Source organism: Lygodium microphyllum, chromosome 3 (assembly GCF_053477565.2).
Source record: "Lygodium microphyllum isolate KBCC chromosome 3, Lygodium_microphyllum_v1.1.10, whole genome shotgun sequence".
In the NCBI taxonomy this organism is placed as follows: Eukaryota; Viridiplantae; Streptophyta; class Polypodiopsida; order Schizaeales; family Lygodiaceae; genus Lygodium; species Lygodium microphyllum.
In genome coordinates this window covers 132,990,741-133,018,034 of record NC_141137.1, presented here as the reverse complement: position 1 = coordinate 133,018,034, position 27,294 = coordinate 132,990,741, and the positions used below count along the sequence as shown (strand labels likewise).

At 39.4% G+C, this 27,294-nt stretch overlaps 1 protein-coding gene across 3 annotated transcripts; it reads right to left on the bottom strand.

Annotated features, from left to right (window-relative positions):
- LOC148038917 (uncharacterized) lies at positions 1-27,005 on the bottom strand. 3 transcript variants are annotated; one of them, XR_015690350.1, is made up of 7 exons: positions 26,725-27,004; positions 26,513-26,626; positions 5,688-5,754; positions 1,347-1,401; positions 1,004-1,146; positions 718-891; positions 1-637 (listed from the first exon to the last, which is right to left on the bottom strand). XR_015690350.1 is itself a non-coding variant. In XM_087674804.1 (7 exons), exons 1-6 carry the CDS (start codon positions 26,874-26,876, stop codon positions 793-795), a joined length of 630 nt encoding a protein of 209 aa, XP_087530930.1. In that variant the 5' UTR covers positions 26,877-27,005; the 3' UTR covers positions 2-485; positions 773-792. The 3 variants fall into 3 exon arrangements, 2 of the variants coding, with proteins under 2 accessions (XP_087530930.1, XP_087530929.1); XM_087674804.1 differs by having other exon boundaries at positions 2-485; positions 773-891; positions 26,725-27,005; XM_087674803.1 differs by having other exon boundaries at positions 2-485; positions 797-891; positions 26,725-27,005.
- Positions 27,006-27,294: the final 289 nt, after the last annotated feature.

Here is a 27,294-nt window from a genome sequence, read left to right as displayed (position 1 = left end):
AGTCAAATCTTCTACATTAACTCAACATTAGTTTGTGACATTTCAAGCCTTTCATCGTTGATTGTGATCAAGGTGGGCAAGTTTAGAATCAAGCAACTCAAGCTACATAAACTTTGACCAAGCCTTAAAATTCGACTCGTGATGAAGGCCAATCTTATCGCTAAAGGCGTTCATGGTCATGGCGATGCTGAGCGGAGGATGAGGAGGATATGGTTAAGATATGAATGATTCGCCTCAAAGTGTCCACCATGCATTGATGAAGTGCACATAATGCACATAACAACATAACTAAGACTAACCAAGTATAGAGATGGTTGCCAATTAAGTGGCCCAAGCAAAGGGCAGCAAATGGGAGGAGAAGATGATGATCAACGTGATGAAGATGTTGATGGAGGAGAGCTGCCACTAAAGGTGGGGATCAAGGGATAAACGCAGCAGTGCAGCTGAGCTCCCCTTTTCTAGAACATTCTTAGCCAGTTGTCCTACTGAAAAGTTCAAAGTCTCATATTAGTTGAACAAATGCTTTGTGAGACTCTTTTCAAAGCCAAAAAAATATGATTGATAGAATGGCCAATTTAGGTGGCTTAACATGCCCCCACAAACACACACACACCCCAACTCTCTTAGCACATTAGCACAGTGCACTTGTACTTTTAATCACATTCAAATTTCCGAGATGTCTAAATCTCAAAGTGTAGACTCTTATTGTTTAATGCATATAGCTAGACCCATAGCGGTCCAAAGTAATCAAGAAAATAAGTGAACAGTACACCTCTAGCTTCAGACAGCATATTACTCTTTCACTACATATTTAGCAAACAGATTATTTGGGTTTGTCATTGCTTTGAACTCCAAGGAATTTCCACTATTATCTTTGAAAAACATGGTCCACTGCATGCACAACCAGAAACAGAAATTGAGATTCGTTCTGCTGCAATTGGCAGAGTACCAAGATAGCTCTCGGAAAACAAGAGAAGCCCAAAGACGGCCCTCGTGTGATTACCTGCTCACCTGGCTGACCTTTGAAGCGAATGTGTGGTTCAATTATAAATTGGATCCCACCTGCTCTTACCCTTTCTGCTAAGTTGAGGAAGTCTCCTACGGGCATGGCCAATCCAAAATGGGGTACAGGAACAGGATCACCATCTGCTTATATCAAATGCAAGGTAATTATAATGAAACTTGCATCAAATATTTGTATTTACTACAATTTTGTGTCTGATCTCGATTTCGTCCTTAAACCATCATTTTACTTTTCTTGTTTGTATTATTACATGATCCTGATTGCACGATATGTATCTATGTTGCCACAATTTAGATGGTTGTTTATTTTTTATAACACTGACCTACAGGATTTGCAGAGCTTTCAGCACAGTAATTAGCAACTTGATGGCACACAAGCTGCAATACAGTGGTATGTTAGGACAATTATCGGAGCTTTTAACAGGCCAATGTAAAACACTTTTGCCAAATTTCAAGCAGAATTCAAATTTAAACAACTATGCAAATAGAAAAGACACTTGGCAATAGAATTCTATGTGCAATCGGACCAGTGCGTGGAACCAAATTCAATGTACTAATTGGGAAACACGGGCCAGACTATAAAGAACAGTGATGGACAACAAGGGCTGAGATATCCTCCGTGACCGAGGTGTGGGCTTATGAAGGATCTGTAAAAGCTTCATGGAGTGTAAGAGAGTGAGCCCAAATATAAGGGCACATCTCACACCGTGGACACATTTATACAAGGCCAATTTCAGATCGTCAAGAGAACACAAATATCAGCATAGCCCTATTTTAGTGTGCTATCTCAAAGTGATACAGAAAATTTGGATTGAAACATGTTTAGCCATCTTGCTTAAAGATGGCTCATTTATCAATCTTGTCAGCCAACTTACTAGCAATATGCAGAAAGGCTGGGAATCCTATAAGTTGCAAATCCTGGACACATGAAGAGCCTGCCTTACTGATGTCCACAGTGAACCAAGTGCATTATGTCTTTGGTGTCTGCATACTGCAAGAGGGAAGAACTATGATTGTTTTTAATGCATAGCTCTGGTATTATGCCCCCGAAAACCAGTAAGAGTGCAATGTAAGATATGGTACTCCATCTTCCCAACACTGGTGGATGTAAATCCAAGAAAAACCTCAACTGAAGTACTAAGCCTGTAACATATCTTGAGTGCACAAACTTTTACAAACATAAAGTCTAGGATTAACCTCGCAAATTTCAGAATCACAAAATTTAAATCTTCATACCAAAATCTTGATGTACAATGTGTCGTCAGGACAAGATTGAAATTTTTCAATCTACCCTTTTGATTTCCCTGTGATACAGGGGGAAACAGTTGTAGCAATTCCAACCTATCCGATCAAGGCACTGTAATGGACATAAGCTATCTAGTCATGTCTTCGAATAGTCTAAATAATCCTGTCCTTAACTGAGCACCCAAGGTTGTTCCCTTCATAGCTTATCCTTTGGATTTGTTTGAAGAAGGTTCCGTTACTAATTTGCTCACCTCCATTCTAGGTAATATACTCAGATCCAAAACCTTACGGGCCTTACAATTAGAAGATCTGAGAATTGATAAGTAGGGATCAAAACTTGGATACAAAGAAAACTCTTTCTTTTCTTAATTTTACCATCATGCTTGGGCCTAAATCCTTTTGTGGGCATTCTATCTTGAGGTCATGGGTCTAAAAGCCAAGTTGTGGGCTTTTGACATCCAGCCTCCAAACTTAGTGGGCTTGCTCATGCTCGCAACTCTGACCTGAATCGCTCTTGCTCATTTGGTTGGCATGATTTCAAGGCATGAGTCACAGACCGCTCTTGGTTCTCAGATTTCTCTTGGGATAAAAGTACCATACCTCACACTTATGTTGCAATATTGCCATCTTCTCAGCTCAATCTTAACTGTTAGCTTTACATTGCTGCTCCATCTCTTCTGGAACAACTCCTAGGCGTATACTTTGGACTTGACTTTTAGTCAACTTAAAGCTCTACTAGATCTTTGAGAGTAGTTCAATCACCTCATCCATTTGCATGTAAAGCAGCTGGACCTTAGGAGCCTTTTTCTCGGAGCAGAGGGAACAACACATGCACTCATTCCTGAATGCAATCGTGCATCCACTAGAAACAAAAGCTTTTACAGATATTTAGTTCAATGGTCTCTGCACAATAAATGAGCAATCAAAGTCTCCCACAGTGAAGCTGATTTGATAAGTAGCTTCAAAGTAATTATTGAGCAGTAAATGAAATCAAAACTATATCGTAACTGAGTGTGATGCTAAGACAAAAACCCAACCCAATTATTGGGTTCGAAAACCCCCCACACCCCCAATCCATGCCCCCAGCCCTGAAAATTCCCCAGCACACCCTTCCCCAAAAACAAAAACCTGGAACTAGGAGTTCCACTTTGAGAAGGAAACTACATTACATTGGCCTATTTAGGTGGAATGAGTAAAAACTGTGAGAGTGCGCAACAAAGAGAAACACGAACATAGAGAGAACTAGAGATGACATGAAATGAAATGATATATCGATGTCTACAAAAGGCCAAAATGACCTATGAGACCATGAGTTACAATCATGTGTATGATGGTACAACTGTTTGGGCAAAATATGTATGTAGCACAAAGCAAAATAAGAAAGGAAACTAACTATGGCTATGTGTAAAACATAGAGCTCTATCTAGTAACAATGAGCTCCAAATGGTACAATCTCATGTGGGTATGGAGGACCTAGCTCTAGCCCGAGCAATAATCCCTTGTATCCGCCTATGAATGTGTCGTTGGTGTCTGTTTCGAGGCCTAGGACATCTAGAGAGAGAGAGAGAGAGAGAGAGAGAGAGAGAGAGAGAAACAGAAGATGAAGGAAGAATACTGCACTAACTGAAGAAGAACGCTGATGCAATGGAGATGGACTGATCAGTCCCTGCACGAGACCCAAAGCACCAATGAGGGCACCAAATCAGGCTGATGATGATGGCAGCACCAAGCACCGAAAATCGGAGTGTCAAAGTGTGCACCTGCAAACAGAAGATTGAAGACTGAAGAGTGTCTCTCTGCCAAGTGGGGGGTGCAGCTATAAATAGCCAAAGCACCAAAAAACTAGCCAACCTACTCTTGTAGGGCCATAAACGCTGGCCGACCAATAATAGATGCTTGTCACTGAAGAGAAAAATACAAAAAATAGGGGAAACCCCGAAAAAGTCCCAAATGACAATGACAATGTCCGACATGTGTAGGCAAACTATGGAAAGCAGAAACTCGCCTAGGAATGCACATAGGAAGCCAACAAATAAAGAAAATGCATCTAAACTACTAGAGTTTCTATGTCTCTATCAAACTCTGACAAGAGCTCACAACCAGGAGATGACAAACTGACATGACTAACAAAGGCAGGCTAACACCCCCTCTCAAATCCCAGGAGTGTCTAAAGACCTAATAACCTCATGTGATGAGGCATGGAAGCCTTGGGCAAAGGCTTGACGAAGACATCTGCCGCGCTGTTGTCCATGGGACAGTAGGCTACCACTAACTCGGAATTCACAATCCACTCTTGAACATAGTGATACTGACCCTCAATGTGCTTCGTGTAAGCATGAAACATAGGGTTCTTCACCAAAGCTAAAGTAGTTTGGTTGTTGACATGCAACTCCACACGTCCAGACTAAGGAAAGCCAATGTCTGCCAACATGTAGTGAAGCCAAACCTCCATAGCTGTAGAACATAATGCACAGTACTCTGTTTCTGTAGAAGCAAGGGCCACAATAGCTTGCTTCTTACAACTCCATGAGATAACTCCTAATCCAAGGAAGAAGGCATAACTTGTAGTGGACCATCACAAATCCACGTCACTTGCCCGGTCATAATCACTCCAATTAGAGAGAGAAACCCCCTCTTCATACATGATTCGTGGGATGGAGTCCCCTGTGAATAATGAAAATGTGCTAACTGTAACCACGTAACAGGCAGGGCTGACCAGAACCAGATCAACAAAAGCATATGATGCAGTCAGAATATCACCATGTTGCAGAAATGGCACATGAAGAGAGCAGAATTCTGGCACCACACACAACTGGTAGCTGATAAAGATGCATCATAAGTTCACATGCAAATCCCAAAACTCAACTGATTACACTTGCACATAAAGCAACAAAAAAGATTGACAACCTTGTGCATTTCCTTTCAGCTGTGTAGCATTTCCTTTGTGTATGCTGAGCTTGCCTTAATCATGGACACAGTTTCCTTGGATGAATGATAATCACAGAATAATGATCAAAAGAGTATTCTTGAGAGTAAGGTTCTGCTCCCCAAGTTGAGTTTTTTGGCTCTCTACTTATCCTAGCCAAGGCATCTAAATACCACTTTCACAGTAACATTAACTGTCTTGAAGAACTTCCCATTACACAGGCATGTCATCTCAGAGAGCTAGTTTGTGTGCGTGTGGCCATGAAGGGAGTCGAACTATTCACACTAACCCTTCAAAGCAAAGTCTATGGACAAGATGCCACTGGAAAATCAAATCAATAAAGCAACTTAAGCAATGTTCACTGATATATTTTCCCTACATGGACATGATCTTCCTACCATCAATAAAGTGACTTTTGCAATGATACAACACTATATTTGTTTTAGGAGGAGATGATTTCCCTACAATTTCATGATGTGAACAGATAACTCACCTGATGCCCGTACAAATTGAAGTCAACCCATGTCTTTGAAGAACGACCTTCTAAACACCCCAGAACTCTGCACACCTTGAAGCAAATCAATAACTTTTATACGAATTGGCTCATTTAGAGTCAACTAATCAAACTAACATTATAGGTCCAATTTAATAGCCACTACAAACCATGCATTGGTTCAGCCACCATACTCATACACCCCAACAACAGTTCCAATCTTGAGATTGCAGAGACAAACTACACGTGCAATGCCTCTAGTAAACATGACTGAACAAAGAATCAAGCATACATTTTTCATGAGTGTGCTTCAATTGAGAAAGATGTATATAGGTAAAAGAATAATGGCAAATGTATCAACAGGGTGACACATGGTAATTGAGAAGATGTCAAACCAGAATGCTCAACAAGACCATGAGATAGTACAAAGATATGAATACCATTTGCAAGCCATAGAGAGAAAGAGAGAGAGAGAGAGAGAGGGGGGGGGGGGGGGGGGGGGGGCAGAACTCATAAAAGCATGTGAAACATCATGAGCTCAAGCACAACACCAAGTAAATATTGAGATGTCGAGCTCTACATGAGTTGGCATCCACTACGTGCCTTGGTGATGTGGCACAATATTATCCACTGGCGTGTTAGGTATCCAACATGAGGATACGCCAGCAATTCTATACTTGGATTACACCTACATAGTCCATCCTTGGTTATAGCACCTTCATTGTGCCACCTCTTCTTTCCTAACGGGCTCACACTTAATGACTACTTGTACATACATTGTGGTACTTTCATATTAGCCTTTTACAATGTTGTAAACTTAGTTCTTTGGTATGGAAGAAGAAGGAAGAAAAAGAAAAAGATTTCAGCCCTATCTCTGTGTGTGCTCAAGTCTCCATTGCTTTTATATGTGTGTGTACTCTTGGTCTCTTCACCTTTCTTTCCTCTTGTCTATTTACATAGTATCAAAGCCATTCCACGGTTGTGCAAAGCTTGATTGAAGACTAGGGTAAAGGCGTTGGAGCACGAAAGCAAGCAAGCAAGCAACGGGTAAGAAACTATTCCATCTTACTCGATTTACCTTAGGTTATAGTCGCAGGAGGCTATTAAAGCTCACAAGGCTATAGTCTGCAATGAAACTTGGTGAGCAAGAAGAACAGTGTACATACTACAAATAGATCCTTTCGAGCTTTCCCGCTACAATTTTTAGCATCTGAGGTCATTTCAGCCTCCATTTTGGACCCGCAAGTTGTCCCAACAGCAATTTTTGGGCATATTGCAATTTTGGCTATATCGACCATTTATAGGTACACAGGTTACAGATTTTGAATCTATAAGGTTTCAAGTGTTTGCTGGGTTGCAAACACAAAAGGCATCTACATACACATTGCAAATTGCAATTATTGTTATGCAATTATGAAAAGGCTACATGTTTAGTTGTGATGCACTTAGTATCAACTTGCTTGCAAATTGCAGTTTTTTGCAAGGTTTTCTATTCTGTCAAAATATCTGATAACATCAACCAGATTGTCAACGAGAAGCTTGATAAGAGCAATTATTCTACACGAAAGTTCAAGATGACAAATTTCTTGAAGGACAAAGGTGTTTGGAATTACATTGAAGGAGACATGGCACTAGCACCTGAAGTTCCTGCCCGAAATGCTACTATAGAACAAGTAAAGGCTAAGAAAGATTAGGAGCAAACATAAAGTAAAGTCATGTATTGCCTGTCTGTCAGTGTCATAGATAGTATGATGGGCTATTTGTAGAAATCTAAAACCCCCACTATTGCATGGAAGTATTTGGCAAGGCTATTTGAAGTAAATACCATAGTATCCCGAAACACCATTTCGGCAGCTCCGAAATGGATTGGCCGTTTCGGACTGGAATGGAAACGACAAACCGTCGTTTCGCGATCCTACGGCCTGTTTCAGTATTAGTTATCTAACGCACCGGATCGCGATTTGAGTCCAGTTTTAGGCTCCAACAGACGGCATCATGTTCACTCCAACTCTCGACTCCCGCACCACACTCCAGCTCCCGCCACCACCGCCACCTCCTCCTTTTTCTTCTTCTTCTTCAAGGATATGAGGGCTCCGACGGATCAAAGAAGTGGCGGTGCAACTATTGTGGATTGAAAAAATCAGGGAGCGTAACATGCATGAAAGGCCACTTGGCATACATTCCCAACAAAGACATCGCGCCTTACACAAATGTGCCAATAGAAGTACAGTAAGTCTCCATCTTTGGTGCCGAAAGCGTATGGGTATTGAGCTAGAAGAGGATGAATCTTCTCATCCAACACAACATCGGACGAATGAAGCACAAGTGGGGCAAAGAGAGGCTAGTGGGCCTAGTGGCGCTAGCCAAATTGGAGGTGCCAGTGGCCCATCAAAAAGAAGTGCATCCATATCTGTATCAGGTCCAAGTGCAAAAAAGACCCCGTTGTCATCTTCTAGTGGTGGTGGACAAAAGGGCTCCTTACATGGTGCAAGTGTCCATGCAAGACTTCAAAGGCAGGCAATTGTGGAGGCAACTAGGGAACTCACACGCTTATTCATTCAGTGTGCTATCCCTTTCACTATGGCCACTACACATCAATGGAAAAAGACAATCAGGGTAGTAAGCCGCATAGAGTGTGAGTGAGAAGGCCCATCCACATATGCATTATGCACACGAGAGCTTCGAAAGGAGAAAGCATCCATAGAGGCTCAATTGGAACCCTTGAAAGAGACATGGGTGAAATATGGATGCACAATATTATACAATGGATGGTCAGATATGCGCCAAAGGAATGTTTACAATGTTTTGGTGTCTTCATGTAAAGGCACCATGTTCATTAAGGCCATTGATGCCTCTGCCTCAAATCTTACCATCACAGGAGCTTTCATTTGGGAGCACATGCGACAAGTCATCATGGACGTAGGAGTCCAAAATGTGGTGCAGATGGTGACACATAATAAAAGCAATTGTGTGTCTATGGAACGTATGCCTGGTGCAGGTGGTGACACATAATGGAAGCAATTGTGTGTCTATGGAACGTATGCTTGAGGAGGAGTTTCCTAGTATAGTATGGACTCCATGTGCATCCCATTGCCTTGACTTGCTTATTGAAGATGTTAGGCAAATATCTTGGGTGGATGACATTTTCAAGATGGTAACAAATATGGTAAGATTTGTGAAGAAAAGGCCATCCGTCACAGGCATGTTTCGAGCCAATAGCACACTTGAGCTATTGAAGCCCTCTACCACTAGATTTGCTTATATGTTTATTGTATTGGAGAGGTTGATACGGGTCCGTCCAAATTTGATACAGATCATTGCATGCCAAGAATGGCTCACATGGAGTGAGAGAGAGTCTCCAAAGGCTCTTGCTTTTAGGCGCAATATTTTAAATGAGAGTTGGTGGGTTGAGACAGAGACATTGGTAAAAAGTCTCACTCCTATTTACATTGAATTGCACATCACTGATATGGAGGAGAGCACTTTGGAACTTCTATATGAGTACATGGATAAAATTGGCGAGGCCTTGCTTCGCAACAGTTTTTTGCCCAAAGACAAGTACATTTTTGTTTAACTTTTACATATGTAATTATTGGTATTAACGACTCCTTGATTATTGATCATTATTCTAACTTCTAAGTTTTTAACTTATTTTATCTATGATCAATTATCCTTTGCTCTGAAGGGTTGATGAGATTCGTACAGTATGGAGTGCGCAATGGAATTATTTTCATAAACCAATCCATGCTGTCGCACATATCTTGCATCCCCTTTAGCGCAACGAGAAGCAATCCACTAGCGAGAAGTTAGAGAGCTTCATGGAGTACATGAGGTGCCTCATAGGGGATGATATAGATATGATGAGGAGAGTAGATGATGATTTGCTGGCATTCCACAATCATTCTCTTCATTTTGACCAACTCACAACTAGGCTTCGAGAGACACAACTTCAACTTGTCTCTTGGTGGGAGAAATACGGCAATTGTGCTCCTACTTTGATACGTGACTAGTGACTTTTATATTTTGAATCTTAATTATCTAATGCATTATGCAACCTAGGTAACAAGTTCTATAATCTATTGTCCACTTAAATGTTGATTTTGCAGCTTGCATATTAGCAATTGTCAATTAATTAACCTCAATCTCTTAAATTTGAATAGAAACGCATTGTCATTTGAGTCTTCTCGCAAGATTGTAGTTCAGGGCTTGCTGAGAGAAACTGGAGTACATGGACCCTCTTCCACATCAAAAAGATAAACAAGCTCACAACTGTCCAACTAGAGCATTTAATGTTTTGCCATTGCAATCTCTAGCTTCTTGAGATGACCGCTTTGTCCCTTGAGTCTTCACAGGTAAATTAGTAATGATTAGTATTATGTATAATTAACTTTTTAACCTTGAGTCCTCAACACTTGACATTGCTAATTTGCTTCGAAGTTGGATTGTACATTGTGATATGTATGAACATTGAACATGTTGAATCTCCTCTCATATGATATATCTTTGTCTTGTTCATCTTTACAAGTAAATGTTGACAAGATTGACATAGAGAAGGCGCGTGACATTCTGCAACAGCACAAAAGGAGCGGGATATCTACTCCATGCTCAATGAGGAGCTATCGGCACCGATGCATGAGACTCGTGCACAGAGGAGAGTTAGAGTGAGGGCCACGCGTGGTCGTGCATTATAGGCAGAGTCAGAGCCAGAGTGAGAGGCTGAGGCTGAGGTTGCTTATTCAACTTCTCGATCACGGTCCTCGGAGTTGGACGAGGAGATGGTGCACACATCTTCAGAGTCCTCATGAGTCATGAGTCATAACTCATAATATACAGGAGTCAATTTAGCAATGCAGAGTCCAAACTACAGTTGTCAGTTGTTCATTGATGTTGATACTTTTAGCCTCACTGGACTTTGGAGTTTTGACAGATTATTCACATGACATAGTTACATCTATCATTGTATCTTGATTTCACTTATTATGCATCTTGATTCTTGTTCCATTGTTCTTAATGTCAATCTTCACTGCTCTTTAGATCATAGATTATTCACGAGTCATAAATTCTAATTCATTTTGTTACCTTAGGTTTTGAAAATTGAGTCTTAATTGTGTTAAGTTGTCTTAAGTTTCAAGCATTGAGTCCTCAGTCTTGACTCCTCAATCTTCACTTGTGAGTCGTGACATGTGTAATGAATCATGATTTCAATCATATGACATGAAGACTCAAAGTTTTGTATAAAATTTGGATGCATGTTATTGTAGACATTGATATATTTACATACCCACATAATACAATATTTATTTTAGTGTACAATCTGAAACGTCGTTTCCCCGTTTCCAAAATTTGGCCAAAACTCCAAAACTCCGGTTTTTCCCGATTCTAAAACTCCAGTTTTTCCCGTTTTCGTTTCCCCCGTTTCCGAAACTCCCTTGTACTATGGTAAATACAAAGGCTAGAAAGCTACAGCTCAATGAACCAAGAGAGAAAAAGAAAGCCTCTCTATTAATGTGTGGTTTACATATGATGACTCTTATGTAGATCTCAAAAATGATTAAAAGTTGATTGCAAAAGGGAACGTGCTGGCAGGTTGATGTAAGTCTACTTGAAATGGATACTGTCATATTTACACAAGATTCAAGTGTTATGACTGATATTGAAATTTAGCATACGAGAATTGGTCATGAAAATGTACAATAGTTCAAAGACATGTAGTCAAAACAGATTGTGGATGGCTTGCCCAAGTTTAGGGTTGATGAAATGCATAAAGTATGTAAAGCATGTCAATTTAAAAAGCAAACAAGGCATACGTTTTCACATAAAAATGTATGCATACAAAGACAATATACATATAGATATACTCCGCGGCAAAATGAAGTTGCTGAGTGAAAAAACAAGCATGTTGCAGAGATAGCTCATGCACTAATGTCAAAAAGAAACTTGCCTCATTACTATTGGACTAAAGCAGTTACTATTGTTGTATACATTATTAACAGAAGACCCACTACTATTATACATGATATTACATTTGAAGAGAAATTTATGGGTAGAAAATCAAATCTATCCCATCTAAAAGTATTTGGATATATTGCTTATGTACATATTCCTGATGAGTTGTGCAATAAATTAGATCCTAAAGTAAAAAAATGTATAATTGTTGGATATTCTCGTTGGCAGAAGGGATATAGATTCTATAATCTTATTACACACGAGCTGAGAGTTAGCAGGGATGTTTTTAATGAAATGAATAGCTTATACAATAATGTGCAAAATGCAATTGGGATTAATGAGCATGAGTGTGTGGCTATGCAAAAAACAAGTCAACAGTCATAGACGTTGAAAGGACCACAAGCGTCAACTAGTCATGGTTCTATTAATAGAACTTGGAGTAGCAAATTGAGGTCATAGATTAAGGTTACTTCATCAAATACATCACAAATATCGAGGAAAAATATATAAAAAGTTGGAGACTCACCTATTGCAACAAGTGTATCATCAGGTTTCTCTCATGTTGATGTTGATTCAAATGGCTCTAATCAGAGCTTGGATGAAGAGTTTGGGATTTCATCTATTAAAACACCTGGTGTGCGGAAGGCACAAGAGGATGCTAAAGCATCTAGTAGTGATCCAGGTCCACACAAGTCAAATAGAGTGAGAAGGCCAACGCAGCAACTATATGATAGCTATGTAGCTCATCGCTATGCATACATGGCTAAGATTGTGCAGGATGTGGAACTCACTTGTTTGGAGGATGCAATGGATAATAAGTATTGGGATTGTGTTGTGGATTAAAAAATGGTTGTACTTATAGATAATTACACATGAGTTTGTGCTCTTACCTAAAGGCAAGAAAGCTATTGGCTGCAAATGGATTTACAAGGTCAGATGGATCTATTGAGCACTATAAGGCACAACCAGTACCAAAGGTTATGCGCAAACTCATGGTATTGATTGTGAGGAGACTTTTGCTACACTAGCTAAATTGGCTATTGTATGGGCTATTATAGCAATGGCTATATCAAGGGTTGGATCATGCATCAAATAGATGTAAAAAATGCTTTCTTGCATGTAGAGTTGCAAGAGAAAGTTTATGTGGAGCAGCTACTTGGTTATGTAGATGAGAGTCATCCAAATTATGCATGTAGGCTTCATAAGATCTAGTATGGGTTAAACCAAGCACCAAGAACATGGCATGATAAGATTGCAAAATATCTTATCAGCATTGGATTTCGCAAAGCACTGGTTGATCACTCACTCTATGTATGTGAGAGAGATGCATGCATTGTGGTCATTACTATATATATAGATGATTTAACCATTGTGGGCGATAGTGAGACAAAGATCTCCTCAAGATTGAATTTGAGATAAAAGATTTGGAAGAGCTACGCTATTCTTTTGGCATAGAGATAATCAGGACTCTCTAGAGAGTATATGGTTATCATAATGATAGTATGTGTTGGATATGTTGAAGAAATATAGTATCGCTGATTGCAAGCCTATTTCTATATGTTTGGATGTTTATGCTAAGCTTAGTGCACATGAGGGTGACTTGATTGAGGATGTCATTATATATCAAAAGATTGTGGACAGTCTTATCTATTTGATGATCACTAGACCAAACCTGAACTACAAAGATGGTTTAGAGAGTTAGTTTATGCAGCTTCCGTGAAAGCCACATTTGGATGCAATGCGGTGCACATTGTGCTATGTTAAGTCTACATTGAACAATGCCTTATTCTATGGTACAAGTGTACCATAGGACTTGCATGGCTACACAAATGTAAATTGGACTGGTAGTATTTTAGACATGAGATCTACCAATGGTTTTATGTTTTCCTCTGGCAATGGTGTTGTTATTTGGAGCAGTCAGTTGACAATTGCTTTGTCTAGTATAGAGATGCTACAATTGCAGCATGTGAGGTAGCTTGGTTACACAAGCGATTGGGCGATTTGGGGATGCAAGTTGCTGCTGCCATAATCTATACAAAATGCATAGTAGGACAGATAGTGCCTCATAGGGAAAATACCTCATCTTATATCAAACAACTCATAGAAACTCAAAGATAATTACATAGAGACATAAGAACACATACTTTAGCACTAATAATCAGCGAATGAGAAGTAGAACATAGAAAACATGCTGAGAAATAGAATAGGAACACAATGAATGATGGCACCAATTGTCAAATTTACTATATAATAATGAGAATCCATTATACACAAGTCGTAAACATCAAAGAAGATCCCAAAAACAAGAATGATACAAGTTTCCCTCATCAAATCCCATTTTTACCTAATCTTATATCAAACAACTCATAGAAACTCAAAGATAATTACATAGAGACATAAGAACACATACTTTAGCACTAATAATCAGAGAATGAGAAGTAGAACATAGAAAACATGCTGAGAAATAGAATAGGAACACAATGAATGATGGCACCAATTGTCAAATTTGCTATATAATAATGAGAATCCAGTATACACAGGTCGTAAACATCAAAGAAGATCCCAAAAACGAGAATGATACAAGTTTCCCTCATCAAATCCCATTTTTACAACTACCTATAAATTGCACTTCATGAGGCATCCACTTCACGAGGCATCTAAGGGCCGCCTTACATATAAAACTACCATGACTAAGGTAAAACCATGCTAAGGGCATAATACATGAAGTGTGTCACCATGGCTAACACCAGGCACCACCCTGTGGATGGCTAGCACAACCAGGACTCAAACCCTTACATGATTCATGGTGTCAAATACCTTACGTAAAAAACTCACATATCTAGTGAAAAAAATTATGCCTTACAAACTTGCATCATGAAGTAAGCCACAAAGATAAACGATAAGTAGAGCCTCTCTCGTAGGATACTTATAGCCCTCTAATATGGTTGCATAATCCACTCAAAAGACAATCACAAAACGTGAAGGCATACATAGTGAGTATGATGGAAAAACAAAGAAACAAAATCTAACAATGGAACGAAAGTGTCTCATGAGCTATGAGGCTCATGAGCATCATGAGAGTCAGTGATAGACTGCTCTTGTGCATGCTCCTCATGTGATACAAGAGGTAAAACATCCATGTTATGAATCTTATCCACTATAAGCTCCCTGATCTTTACTTGTTCACTAATGTCATGCAATACATCATTGATATCAGCCTTGAAAACATCAACATCTGAAAACCGATTTTCAGCATGATTAATCTGCTTGGCACTCTGTAAAGTAGTAACCATTTCCACAAGTCTATCATACTCAACTTGCATCCCATCCATTTTCTCCTTAAGAGCATTCTTTTCATGAATAAATGCTTCCATATTTTCAGACATAAAGGACTGCTGCAACACTAAATAAGGCCGAGCAATAACCTGTAGCATCCTACCAGCAATAGCAACCCACTGATCATGCATCACACAAATCAAAGTAGCCCTCATAGCTGCCAAATCCTGCTGCATGAACACAGAACCATCCAAATCCACTTCCATATCATGCAACAGTTGTTTCTCAACCTTATGTAAAGGTTGCAACTGAGCATCTAAAAAAATCATGTCAGCTTGGCATTCTCTTGAGCTACTAAATCAAGCTCATTCTGGAATTTTTCCTGCATATTTGTTGCCCGTTCCTTAAAAGCAACCAAACATATCTTACATTTAGACAGCATATCACCATATTCATCAATTTGCCCCCACAAAGCATCCACTTCACTAGCATGCAATTCTTTCATTTTTTCCATCTCAATGAGCATAGGATCCCTCTTAGATTTCATACATGTCAATTGTTCCTACAAAGACTGAACCACATCCAATTTAACAGCACCAATTGCATGCATATCAACCATAAACCTATGTAATCCCAACATAAGCAAACAAGCCTCCTCAAGATTTTGAGACACACCACCTACTGTAATAACTTTCCTATCATAATGCATACCATCTCCCTACTGTATAGAATCAGATTACTTAGACATAATCTCCATTTTTCCCTTCGAGAATCTAACTTTCTTTTGCATACCTGTAATGACCATGTGACCTTAATGTCACATTAAATATCACTTTAATGTGACATTATAGTGATATTTAATGTGACATTAAGGTCACAGACCACATCCTCATAAACCGGATCATGCTTAACATCCTCATTCACCCATTCAGAAAAATCCAAAGATATAGCACTACCCATAACCTCAACATTTGATACATCTTGTGAAGAAAAACCCATAGACAATGGAGCAACTAGGTGTTGTCCTTGATCATTTTCAGCATCCAATGAAGAATGAGAGTGATGCAAATCCTAGTCATCAAGATCCACAAGAATACCATCCACTAACTTTTGCTATTTGCATACATTAGACTTATCCCCCTTTTGTGATTCCCGACGAGATGCATGCAATGTTGGGCATACCACTTGCAAATGAGCATATAAACCTGCCAACATTGGTCCAATTCGACACTTCTGCTATTGCTTTCTATCTGTCGATACATGCAACTCTTGCATGAGTTTATCATGTAAAGTACTAGGCCAATTAGGGATTGCTACATTTTCAGCATACCAAAGAATACCAAATGTATCTTTAGTGATAACATCCATTTTGATGAAAAGAAGAAACCTTTGCATAAACTATTTAATGAAGAATCTCCTTTTCGGATCAACATGCCTCAAAACAAATTGATTTCTGGTACTTGTAATATTGCCAAACTCTTATTGCATAACCTCATCCGTGCATCTCCAATGCTTAGATTGGTCATTAAGCTCAATAGAGAAAACTTGAGATAGAAGAGAAGGTGTAATTTCCAATTTACCCCCAATTTTTCCACTTTCCCAAGCATAGCAAGCTGCTATTGTACATGCATATTATTGTTCCAAGATTCCCACGATAATTCAGCAAAAGACAACAAAACAATTTGTTTGAGCCACCCTCTAGTGTTGGGCTCAGATGTATCCATGAAAATAGTACAATCGATGATTGGTGTTGGCATATCACCATCTTCATCACTCGCAATAGTTGGTGATGCCTTCGGTGTAGTTTGCTTTGACTTAGAAGAAATGAACTCAAGAGGGCTGTCTTTGCATTCGTCTTCCTCCTCATGAACCCCTCTTAGCTATTGTCGCCCCCTCTTAACACGTAATTTCGATGCCGCCTTCTACCTCGTTTTCACCATATTAGCTCCAGCAATAACCTCTGAAGAATCGGGTAGCAAGAAAGATGGAGAACAAGCAAGAAGATAAATGCATGGACTCAGGTGATGGCGCTACTGAGCAAGCGCTTCAAAAACCTGCGCCAAATATCATGGTTTCCTTGCCATGTCTCTCCCTTTTTCGCTTTTTCTAGCTTGACACTGAGTGAATCTCCTAGAAAAGAGGAAGCGTGTTAAACATTGATTACACGAGGGGACCTCATGCAACTTCATACAATTTTAGTGTGAAAATAACTACAGTTGAGTCCAGTTGCCCTTTTAACCCATCATTTGTTAATGTCTGGTCACAAGTTAAAAATCCTTTCAAAGCATACTCTACCAATGCCATAATGATATTTTCCCAAATCATAATGACTTGCCAAAAAACTTTAATTATATATCTAGCATCAGCCAAGTTCCCATGGCCAAGCTCTAATATTAGATAATACCACCAAACCATGAGGTTCCATAATGCTTGCAACAAGACTGTTAATAATTCCAAAATACCCGACACCTCATAGAGCACCATGAAAGTTTGAGTAGCTTCCTTATGAGGACCAAAAACAATCTAGAGATAATAACATCAGCAAACATCTGACAATGAAATGATGGTACTCCATTTAAGAAACCAATCCATGCAAACTTATAGACAACCATAAGATTGAGAGAATCATAAATTGCCTTATGAGGCAAAACCCCAAGGCCCATTGTATGAAGCAACACTGCAAAAAGTTGAACCAAATTAACTCCAATTGTGGGCTTCCTGTGAACTTCTTGACCTGAATCATCATAATCTGGTTGTATCAGCCTCCTTAATCTGAACCCATTTATTGCTAGTTTAATTATCTCACCCAATAATGTAGTCAACACAAAAGTTCCTTGACCCACATCTTTAACAACCTCATACAGACCAGTATACCGCAACTTCAACTTTCCCAATGCTTTTCAAGCTTTGAATTATAAACCATGACAAGATCTCCCTCCTTAAATATATTCTTCTTAATGTGTCGGTTTACCCAAGCATATCCTCTTGATTGCACCACCGCTGAAAGATAATGAGCTATAATCCAATCCTCTTCAAGTTGCATGAATTGTTGCAACCTATCATGCACTAAATCCTCATGAGATAATCTATGGGTCACTGCCACTCTCAAGCCAGGAACCTCCATTGGGAAAACTACTTCAAGTCCATAAACTAGCTTAAACGGAGTCAGACCTCTTGAAACCTTATATACCGTACGAAAAGACCACAATGCTGAATCTAATTTAGTGTTCCAATCCTTATGATTATCAATGATTATCTTCTTAAGAATTCACAACAAGATCTTGTTAGAACTCTCGGCCTACCCATTTGCTTGAGGGTGATAAGGTATGGATTTCTTATGCAAAATCATATGTTTAGAAGTCAAACTCCTTTATCACTTCATTCAGAAAATGCTTATCATGGTCACTTACCAACTCTATAGGGCAACCAAACCGAGTCATTATATTAGAATAAAGAAACTATGCCACACTTGTTGTCCTATTGTCCTACAAGGCTTTAGCTTCAACCACTTAGTACAATAATCCGTAAATACCAAAATATATTGGTTCTTGCTCTGACGGACACCTGGCTTAATAGGATTCACAAAATCAATACTCCACTTTTGGAAAGGCTCTAGAGGCAAATCTGGATGATCCTGCATCATGTCTCTACACTGAGGTTGACCTTCCCGCATATAGATAATGCACTCCTTTGCATATTGATGAACATCTTTAAACACCATTGGCCACCACAAACCAGCTTGAAGAATCTTCTTGCCCGTAATCTCACCAAAGAAATGTCCTGTCAATCTCGCATGTACCTCATGCAATACAGAGGGCTGTTCTTCAACAGTTACATATCTTCTCAACACATTGTCAATGCCCCCCCTATAGAGCACTCCCATAATAACATGAAAGTGTCTACAACCTTCTGCGGTGATCTCTTGACAATTTTGCAAGCATCATTCCAAGCAAAAAATTCAGCATTTGATCATACAAAGAATTGAATTGATTCACCTGAACATTGAATAGATCTCCATCAAGCAACTGATCATTTACCGCTAACACAAGGTTTGTTGACTCTATTCTACTTAAAAAATCAGCTATTGCAAGCTCTTTCCCCGGTGTATGCACTATTTTATAATCAAACTCTTGTAAAAGAAACATCCACCTTGCAAATCTTCCTATAAGCTGCGGTTTATTGATGAGATACAATAAAGCTTGATGATCCACACGAAAATTACTTGATTCCCCAACAAGTAATGTCTAAACTTCTGTAATGCAAATATCATTCCAAGAGCTTCCCTTTCAGTCATTGTATAATTATTCTCTGCATTGTAAGCCTTCTACTTGCATAGTAGACAGGTCTAAACTAGCATGCAACTCTTTCCTACATCAAAACTGCACCCACCGCAATGTCAAATGCATCAACAAATACATGAAATGGAATATCCCACTGCAGAGGTTGTAAAATTGGTGCTACTACCAACATCTTCTTCAATATACCAGAAGCTTTATCCTGGTCATGCCTCCAAACAAACTAAACTCCCTTCTTAGTAAGCAATGTAAGCGGAGCACAGATATGAGCTAAATACCACAAATACCTATTATGCCATTTCACTTGCCCTACGAAGCGCATCACTTCTTGAACTGTTGTAGGTACAATAGCCTTCTAAACAGCCTAAATTTTCCTTGGATCAATAGCTATACCTTCCTCTGAAATAATATGATCTAACAAAACCCCTCTCTTAGCAACAAAAATAGATTTAAACAAGTTAAGTGACATCCCAAATTGATAGCATCTTTCAAAGCACAACCTAAGATGTTGCACGTGATATCCCTTGTTGCCAAACACACAAAAATCATCCATGAAAACCCTCACAAAAGAAAATGTGGAACAAAAGTTTTAGGAGCTGCACCTTGAAACTTTGGTGCTCTATTTTTTAGGCCAAAGTTCATAACAATACTTACAAACACTCCCCACTCTGTTATCAAAGTGGTCTTATCCATATCATCTAGATGCATTTGGATCTGATTATATCCAGAGAAACCATCCAGAATACTGTAAATCTCATAACCTGCTACATCATCCAATAAAGAATCTGTAAACGGAAGAGGAAACGGATCAGTTATTGTTGTTGCATTCAAATTTCTATAATCCACGTAAACCCATATCTTGCCATTCTTTTTGGGCACCACTACAATAGGTAATAGCTGTTGAGCTAAAATATGCATTACCTGCGGATTAGTCTCTTAAACAACCCCATAACACACTAAAAAATCCTCTTTTAAAGTAAAAACCCTAAAACGAGGAGCAATTCGAGAGAGTTCAGTGGAAACCCTAAAATGGGGGGCAATTCGAGAGAGTTCAATGAAAACCCTAATTTTTGGGACAGCCCCATAACACACTAAAAATTTGTATTTTAAAGTAAAAACCCTAAAACGAGGAGCGGTTCGAGAGAGTTCGGTGAAAACCCTAATTTTTGGGACACCCTTCCACATCTATAAATAGACAAGCTGCCCCCATTCAGCCTTATTCTGTCTGCGCAGGTTTGTCACTCCACGTGCAGATTTCAGCCATTAGCCTCCTCCCACGTGGTTGTCTCGCCCTCGAGACTGCTGCCACTCCATCCGTGTTTGCTTCTGTCGTTGGCGCCTTCATCCATGCTGACGCCAGCTACTGGCGACATCATCATCTGCTGCAATCTAATCATCCAATCATCGCCAACCACATCAAACATTGTTTCAGCCTGCTGTTTACAGCCAACTGTGCACAGTTTCCAGCCTCTTATCGATGGTACACTGCTGCATTTACCAGTTTCCAACCTCCAAACTACTGAGTTTTGGTGACTAGCCTGCTGCCATTCACTATTCAGCACTCCGACTCGTGGTCACAGACTTCGGATCCATCTCCGGTGGACGTCACACTCCGACATTGCTCTGCCCTTGAGCACACTGTACACTCTTACATTCATTTACAGCATTCATTCACTTCAGAGTTGTGTTCTCTCTCTCCCTTCTCCTATTTGTGTTTGAGTTTTGACTTTTGTGTTTAGGGTTTGAGTTTTGCCCTCTGTGTCTGTCTCTTTGTGTTTCTGTTGTGGTCCTACACTCTATGTGTCCTTAGTGCAAACCCTAGCAATTTTCTTCACAACAACCAAGTCACTTCATTCACATGCTTGATAAAGCCAACTCTAAGAAGTTCGTCAATCTCTTCTTTCACCTATTTAGCATAGTTCATATTCATATAATCTCTCTTTTGAATGATAGGTTTAGCATCTGCCTTCAAGTTAATTCTATGCTGGCACACCCTTCGATCAAATCCCTTCATGTCAATATACTTCCAAGCAAAAATATCCTAAAATCTTTGCATAGATTAATCAACTGCTACTTAAAATCTTCCTCAACAAAAATACTCACCTTTATCAATTTAGAAACGAGACTTGGCATCCAAATATACTTGCTAAACATCATCTTCAAACACTATGTTCATATTTCAACTCCGCATAAATAATAGCTTGCTAGCTTGCTCTATCAAAATCCTCCTCTGCTTCTGATGAAGGCTTTTGCTGCTCCTTGATTGTCTCCATATCAATTCCCTTACTCCCCTTAGGGTTACCATTGCTCTCTGCCACCAATGTCATATCCTACTGTATTAGGTTACTATCTTGCTGTATGGCGTCCCTATCTTGCTATATGGGGTCCTTGTTTACTAATAATGGTAAACTAGCTACTTGCAGTGGTAAATCCACTTCCAACAAAGATACTATTGAAAACACATTATATTGAGATAGAATCTTTGCAACATCTACCTCAAAAACTGGTACAATAGTAGGATTAGCCTACAAAAAGAGTTCCTCTTCATCTTCAATCTAAGGTACAACATTTATTGTCTAAGCAACCAATGGACTGTACTTGGGTTTCAATACCACTTGATTAACTGTAGATAACTTAACCTCCTTACCACCATGAGGAATGATTGCCGTATCTAAACGCCAATCCTGCTTCAGCTTGGCTAATCTAAACCAAGGTCTTCCCAATAGCATATTATATGAATCCCCTAAACCTTCCATGCGGAGAACGACAAAACTTACCTTGAACTTCAACCCTACTACTCAAATAAGTTGATTCTTTAATATCCCCATCAGCTAAAGTCTCCGTTGGTCTAAAATTTTAACTTGAAACAATGCCACCAATCCCTGTAGTTTGTGTGCCAAATACAACTCTTCAGGTAATATATTAACTCCTGAACCTCCATCTAATAATACATCATCAAATTTACAACCCAACTATTCCACTTGAATAGTTGGAACCTTATAATCCACAACCTCTAATTGTATGGGAATAATTGCTTGACATTCTAACATCTGCCTACTATCATTAGCATAGTGTTTCCACACTTTTCTTGATTTAGCATAATCTTTTCTATGAGCTTTTCCTTAAATCTTGTAATCAAATCAAGGATTTGTTCCAAAGTTAACTACAATGAGGAATTAGCTAATGCAACAAATAGTTTATGAGAACCCTAAAACTAATCATTTGAAACCAAGCTTTGGAGTTGGTCACTAAACTACATTTCTCTCAACGGCATATCTTGTTGTTTTTCCTCATAAAGCAATTGACTCTCCTAGACCCCATCTCAACGGCATATCTTGTTGTTTTTCCTCATAAAGCAATTGACTCTCCTAGACCCCATGTGGCAATTCTGCACAATCAAATTGTTTTAACTACTTCTTCTACGATTTTAGAACTTCTTTGGAGGCCACTTCCCTAGCTTTTTCCTGGTCCTCCCAATTGATCTTCTACCTGGCACCTGGCTTAAGCCCTAGTGATGGCTAAAACTGCTCTCTTCCAAACACTCTTCCACAACTATACAGTTTGAGCAATCACAACCTACCTATGGCTCTAAACCATGCTTAGTTACATTTAGAACACCCTTACTTCGCATCTCTATCTGAAAAACTTCTTTAACTTGCTAATCCATCTGTTGGGCTATTGCCTGGCCCTCCATAACTTCAACAAGTATCTCAACAAGAACAACTCTTGCAAATGCCGATGGTTGTTGTCCACGGGGTAGTCCTGCCATTTGCATTCCTTGCTGCTCTCCAATCTGCATTCCCCTTTCAACCCAATGGCATATCCATAACTAGCAGTTAGGTCCTGACGTATGTCCCTGCCTACCACACTAATAACAAGACCCTTGTTGCCTCTGTTGGGCATTATTCCATAGCTTTGGCTAGTCATTGCCCCATTGCTTAGGTGGCTGACCCTTCCTACCAAAACCTCTAAATCCTCGCTACTGTGTCATCTCAGTGCTATTCGGTTTATTGGTGCCGCTAGCGGTACTGTTTGTTGTCTTGGATTCCGCACCACTAGGTTATACCAGCATTCTCTAGCCTCATGGCCCACTTTCTAACATATGCTACATGACTTCACATTCCAAGAAGTATTCATAGCTCCCATATCCAACAATTGTTTCTTTATTTTCTTCTCCAACCTTTTTTCCAAGGTTCTCCTTTCCTCTTTTTGTTTCCCCTTCTTCTTATCCTTAAAAGAATTCTTATCCTTCTTCCTAGATTTCTTTTTATGCCTCTTCTGATGCCATCTACTCCGATCATCATCTAAGTCGCTTGATTCAATATCCGACTCAAAACTCAATGAGGTATTCTCTTCATCACCACTATCCCCTAAATCAGAATCATTAGAATCCGAGTCTGAGGAGTCCTACTTATCTTCTTCTTAGATTTTCTCATGCTAAATCTTTTTTCCACCCATTGTGCAACTTCAGCCAGTGCATCTATAGTGTTATTATTTCCAACTTCTACATTAGCAATTGCTCCTGCAATAGCTTCATCCAACCCCTTAGCAAAGTATGAATATTATAAATCCAAAGAAGGCCTATCTTGTTGATTCAACCTGTTGACAAGGTTCTTAAATTTTTGTGCATAGTCCTAGACCAACATGGCCTTTTGCTTGATTTGCTTTAGCCTCTTTAACACATTTGTAGTTGTCTTATATTTTCTAAATCTGCTGAGAAAAGCATTTTTAAGGCCATCATATGTAGTAAAGGGTCCAGCATCATAGGTACAATACCAATCCATGGCCTTACCTTTAAAGGTTGCTGCAAACTGTTGTGATTTGACTTGATCCCCAAACATATTGTTAAAACCGCTAGCAATCCACCTTGTTTGAAACTGCGCCACATGACAATCCGAGTCCTCTTTCATCTTATTCAAAAACTTAGATGTCCCAACCTTAGGATTGAGTGGTAGGTTAGGATTCATGGCTAGCAACTTTATCTTCTTTAATGGAGGCAATGGATCAAAACTAAGAGACTTCTTCACAATGATTACTTTACTCCTTAACACCACTGCACTTCCCAGTACCAGATGCTGCAATCATTCCCTTACACTGTCTAGAGGAGTTGAAGTACTATCCAAATTAGGCACTTCATTTCCACCTTCAAGAGTACTTGGAGGAGATTCGGTATATGTAGCAAGGGAATGATACACTATAGTAATACCAGCAGAGGTACTGACCTCCCGAAATTCCCCTTCAAACGGTGGAAACTCTTCTTCATCCACTATGCCAATTCCTCATGCTTCACTACCATTATTCTACAACAACCCCTGCTATTGTCTTGTCAATAACTCTCTTAATTCTCTGGATCTGCTTTGAGTCGTCAGGATAACATTCAATAGATACAAGTAATTCTCTGGCATAAATGCAGAAATACAAAATTAAAACTTTAAAATGAAGCATCCTACTTCAGGCAGTTCGCTACTACTTAAGTTCTTGACAAATATTTCAAATTTGGAACGTCAAAGAATAATAGTTTGATTAAGCTTTAAATCCAAAAATAGAGAACAGCATAAGAAGGGTTGGAACTCTGCTTTAAACAAGAAATTTGCTTCATGCAAAAAAATCGAATTGCTAGCCTCAACCTTTGCCATTTTCCATGATGTTTTAACACAAAGATACAGAGACGCAATGGGAGGATCACCAAAGTGTTGCTGCCCTAATCAATACATAATGCATAGTAAGACAGACAATGCCTCATAGGAAAAATACCTAATCTTGTATCAAACAACTCATAGAAACTCAAAGATAATCACATAGAGACATAAAAACACATACTTCAGCACTAATAATCAGAGAATGAGAAGTAGAACATAGAAAACATGCTGAGAATAGAACAGGAACACAATGAATGATGGCACCACAATTGTCAGATCTACTATATAATAATAAGAATCCATCATACACAGGTCATGAACATCAGAGAAGGTCCCATAAACGAAAATGACACCAATTTGCCTCATCAAGTCACGTTTTTACAACTTCCTATAAATTGTACTTCATGAGGCATCTAAGGGCTACCTTACATATAGAACTACCATGACTAAGGTAAAACCATGCTAAAGGCATAATACATGAAGTGTGTCACCATGGCTAACACAAGTGGATAAGAAGATTATCATTTATTGTGATACCCTTAGTAGCATTCAATTGGCTAGGAACCCAATCTATCCTACACGGACCAAACACATAGAGATTCATTATTATTTCATTAGAGAGCAGTTCTGGCAAATGATATTGACTTGATTTATGTTAGCATAGAGAATCAAGTTACTGACATTTTTACTAACGCCTTGAAAGCTAAGAGGCTTCAACACTTTAGAACTATGCTTGGAGTTTATGAGCCTGTGATAAGCTTGAGGAGGAGTGTTAAGATGTCGAGCTCTATATAAGTTGGCATCCACTATGTACCTTAGTAATGTGGCACGATATTATCCACTGGCATTTAGATGACCGACATGAGGATACACTAGTGATTCTACAACCCCACATAGTCCATCCTTAGTTGTGGCACATTGATTGTGCCACCTCTTCTTTCCTAGGGAGTTCACACTCAATGGCCACGTATACATACATTGTGGTATTTTCATATTAGTCTTCTATCATATTATAAACTTAGTTCTTTGGTACGGAAGAAAAAGAAGAAGAAGAAGAAGATTTCAACCCTATCTCTATGTGTACTTCAGTTTCCATTGCTTTTGTGTGTGTGCTCTTGGTCTCTTCATCTCTCTTCCCTCATGTATGTTTAGAATAAAGCCCATGTATACACAAGTCCCTTTGTTATATCCACGACCAAGTCTCACAAGCATACGGCAATATTCTCTTTCAAATGAAATTGATCAACATACAAAGGAAAAACACGTGTCCCTAAATCGCCTTTTTCTCAAAAGAAGACAAAGACTATGGCTTGATACTGTAAGGAATTGAGCAAGATTTCGTTTATACTACTAATAACACTCGCTCAACCCACACAGGCCTGTAACAAGAAGACATGGATAGTAGGGAAAATAAGATCGAGACACTAGGAAGGAGGTGGGCCCAAAGGAAGAACCTAGCCCCTGAACAGCTCTTAGAAGAAATATGTCCTGAGCAATTGGCCCGATAACAGCTGACAACGAATCAAGAAAGCCACGATGTATACAGATGTATCAGAAAATTTGTTTGTCTGATAATATTTATAATCGTATGAAAATCAAGTATGGAACACGGAGCTACAAACCATAGAGAAACTGATGCTGTTTTTCTCATGAGTAAGAGATTAATTACTGTCCATAGAACTGCCTTGCAGCTTGGATGTCATGCACTGGAATAGCCAGATGGAAAGGCATGATTGCGGAAGCGAGTGTGCTGGTAGAATGCTGAGCTTTGGCGGGACTACACCTGTGGTGGTTAATGAAAAGGAATCGTCGTTACAAAGAATTTTTATACAAACGAGAGAGAGAGAGAGAGAGAGAGAGAGAGAGATGATGCTGCGTAACCTGGCATCGCTGGTGCGCGTGCAGGGCAACGCCGGTGCAGGAGAGCGGCAGAGAAAGCCCCGCCTCTTGCTGGTCGTTGGTAGTTGGATGCAGGGTGGCTCTCCTGGTTTCCTCAGACAGGGCAACCCGGTTGTGACGATTAACGATGCCATGTGACACAGATCCCCGGAGAGACACTCGGACACACAGAAAGCAGGAGAATAAATGCAGCACCAGCGGCGTATAGCGGCGTGTAGTCCAATGATCAATTGGTCACGAGGGAGCTGTTGCCATATGGGAATTTTTTTGAACCGTTTTAGCTCAAAACTTGAAATAGTGATTAGTCCAATGGTCAATTGGCAACAAGGGAGCTGTTCTCGTATGTATTTTTTGTGGGGTTTTAAGAATCGTTTTCAGTGAAAACTTGAAATCCCCTAAGATATAAGAAGGGGTGGAGGGGTGTGATGCACTTGCACTCATTCACTCATTGAACACGGCACAAAAAGGTAATATGATATGTGAGAGCAAGGTATATTTTTGTATTATGCAATGAAAGAAACGGTACAACATAAGCATATCCCAAGATTACAC

What these genes read in the sequence shown, in the direction of transcription:
- LOC148038917 (XM_087674803.1), bottom strand. Translation starts at nt 26,876, where the DNA reads ATGGCATCGTTAATCGTCACAACCGGGTTGCCCTGTCTGAGGAAACCA. An exon ending in GCAAGGCAGTTCTATGGACA is followed by an intron (nt 5,755 to 26,512) that starts GTAATTAATCTC and finishes CAAGGTGTGCAG; the next exon opens with AGTTCTGGGGTGTTTAGAAG. An exon ending in TCAATTTGTACGGGCATCAG is followed by an intron (nt 1,402 to 5,687) that starts GTGAGTTATCTG and finishes ACTGTATTGCAG; the next exon opens with CTTGTGTGCCATCAAGTTGC.